Source organism: Silene latifolia, chromosome 10 (genome assembly GCF_048544455.1).
Source record: "Silene latifolia isolate original U9 population chromosome 10, ASM4854445v1, whole genome shotgun sequence".
In the NCBI taxonomy this organism is placed as follows: Eukaryota; Viridiplantae; Streptophyta; class Magnoliopsida; order Caryophyllales; family Caryophyllaceae; genus Silene; species Silene latifolia.
In genome coordinates, this window is record NC_133535.1 from 138475346 (window position 1) to 138477506 (window position 2161).

Sequence of the window (2161 nt, forward strand, 5' to 3'; positions counted from 1 at the left end):
TGAGGAAGAGCCAGAAATTTGAGTGGACTGAAGAACACGAGAAAGCATTTAGAGAGCTGAAAAGCTACCTAAGCTCCCCGCCGCTATTATCAAAACCAGAGTAGGGAGAGCCTCTATTCCTGTATCTGTCAGTCACAGAAGTAGTAGTCAACGCAGTTCTGGTCAGGGAGTAGGACAAGGTGCAACAACCCGTTTACTACGTAAGCAAGTCTCTGCTACCTGTAGATACCAGGTACACATCTCTCGAAAAATTGGCACTAGCACTTGTCAGTGCATCTTATAAGTCGCGCCCCTATTTTGAGTCTGATATTATACATGTTGTAACTAACTATCCCCTAAAATCAATAATGAGGAAGCTTGAGTTATCAAGATATATGTCAAAATGGTCTGTACACCTCAGTGGATATGACATCCAATATGAGCCACGAACTGCGATAAAATCACAAGCATTGGCTGACTTTATGTCAGACTTCAGCCCAGTTATCCAAAATCTGGCTGGAAAAGAGATACTGAACTTAGAAGAAAGTAAGGAAGGCGAAGCCTGTACGCTGCACACAGATGGAGCCTCAAACCAAAGAGGAGCAGGAGTTGGTCTGGTTCTGCGATCCCCAAATGGGACCTGATAATGCAGGGAGTCCGATGCGAATTCAAAGAAACAAAAAATGAGGCAGAATATGAAGCCCTCATTCTAGGGCTGCAGCTGGCTTTAAATTTAAAAGTCAGGTGCTTGCAGGCATACAACGACTCTCTACTCATAGGGAACCATGTGAATGACACTTATACAGCTAGGGACTCCAAGATGATAGCCTATCTCAAAGTAGTCAAGGGCCTGAAACAGAAATTCAAGGCCTTCAAAATTGTTCAAGTTCCCAGGGACCAGAACGTGGAGGATGATGCACTAGCAACCCTGGGGGCAACATTCAAACCAACAGAACTGTCCAACATACCAATCGTGCATGTGTTAGAACCAGGCATACAAAAGCTAGTAGAAGAAGACATAGGAGAGCTGGAAGAACAACAAGATGCAGAGCATGTAAATGGGGCAGGAATATTGGTGAACATAGACGAGCAGCAGGCTGGCCCCAATTGGCGTAAAGCCTACCTAGAGTGGCTAATGGAAGACAAGCTGCCAACAGACCAAAGGGAGGTAAGAGGTTTCAAAATAAAAGCCTCTACATTTGTGCTAGTTGATAATGTGCTTTTCAGGAAGTCGCTAGCTGGACCCTACTTGAGGTGCTTGGACAAGACAAAGGCACAGACTGTATTGCTTGCCATCCACAATGGCGAATGTGGAAACCACGCATGGGGCAGGAGTCTGTCAAACAAAGCTTTCAGACAAGGCTAATTCTGGCCACCGATGCGTGCAGATGCAGTAGAGTACGTAAAAAAATGTGACGCGTGTCAGAGATCAACACAAATAATACATCAGCCAGCAGAACCCCTACATCCAATCATTTCACCATGGCCCTTCATGACATGGGGAATGGATATTTTTGGTCCACTACCCAGGGCACCGGGGAACAGGTTATACATGTTGATGATGACAGACTACGTATCCAAATGGATAGAAGTTGAGGCATTCACTAAGGTAAAACATAAGCAGGTGATTTCTTTTATCAAACGTAACATACTTTGCAGGTTTGGAATCCCATCAGAAATCATATGTGACAACGGATCACAGGTCGTATCAGACAACTTTGAAGGATTCTATGCTAGATGGAATATTTCACTAAAAAAATCAGCACCCAGAAACCCGTAGTCCAATGGACAAGCTGAATCCAGTAACAAAATCATAGTTGAAAACTTGAGGAAAAGATTGGAGGAGTTAGGAGGAAAATGGGAAGATGAGCTGCCCCTGGTGCTGTGGTCAGATAGGACAACTCCAAAGATGGCGTTAGGTCAAATACCCTTCAGCCTCGTTTTTGGGGCAGAGGCAGTGATACCGTCAGAGATTCTAGTTCCCACCCACAGGTATGGATGTATGACAGGGGAACTGAACCATGCGGAGATGATCAGGAGCCTGGATATTATAGATGAATTGAGAACAAGCGCTCAAATACGCTTAGTCTCCTACAAGCAGTCAGTCGCCAGAAGTTACAATAAGAACGTAAAAATCAGGTTCCTGGAGGTAGGAGACCTAGTTCTCCGGAAGGTATTCTAA

General features: G+C 44.7%; 1 protein-coding gene across 1 annotated transcript; it reads left to right on the top strand.

The window, feature by feature from the left end:
• Positions 1-347: 347 nt before the first annotated feature.
• On the top strand, positions 348-2161 carry LOC141608341 (uncharacterized). Its single transcript, XM_074427704.1, has 4 exons — positions 348-596; positions 734-1147; positions 1207-1261; positions 1797-2161. The coding sequence occupies exons 1-4, from the start codon at positions 348-350 to the stop codon at positions 2159-2161; spliced, it is 1083 nt and encodes a 360-aa protein (XP_074283805.1).

Bases quoted from the DNA above. Each gene is read 5' to 3' on its own strand.
- LOC141608341 (XM_074427704.1), top strand. From the start codon at position 348: ATGAGGAAGCTTGAGTTATCAAGATATATGTCAAAATGGTCTGTACAC. The intron at 597-733 runs GTTCTGCGATCC...AGGTGCTTGCAG, and splicing joins GAGGAGCAGGAGTTGGTCTG to GCATACAACGACTCTCTACT. The intron at 1,148-1,206 runs GTAAGAGGTTTC...TGTGCTTTTCAG, and splicing joins TGCCAACAGACCAAAGGGAG to GAAGTCGCTAGCTGGACCCT.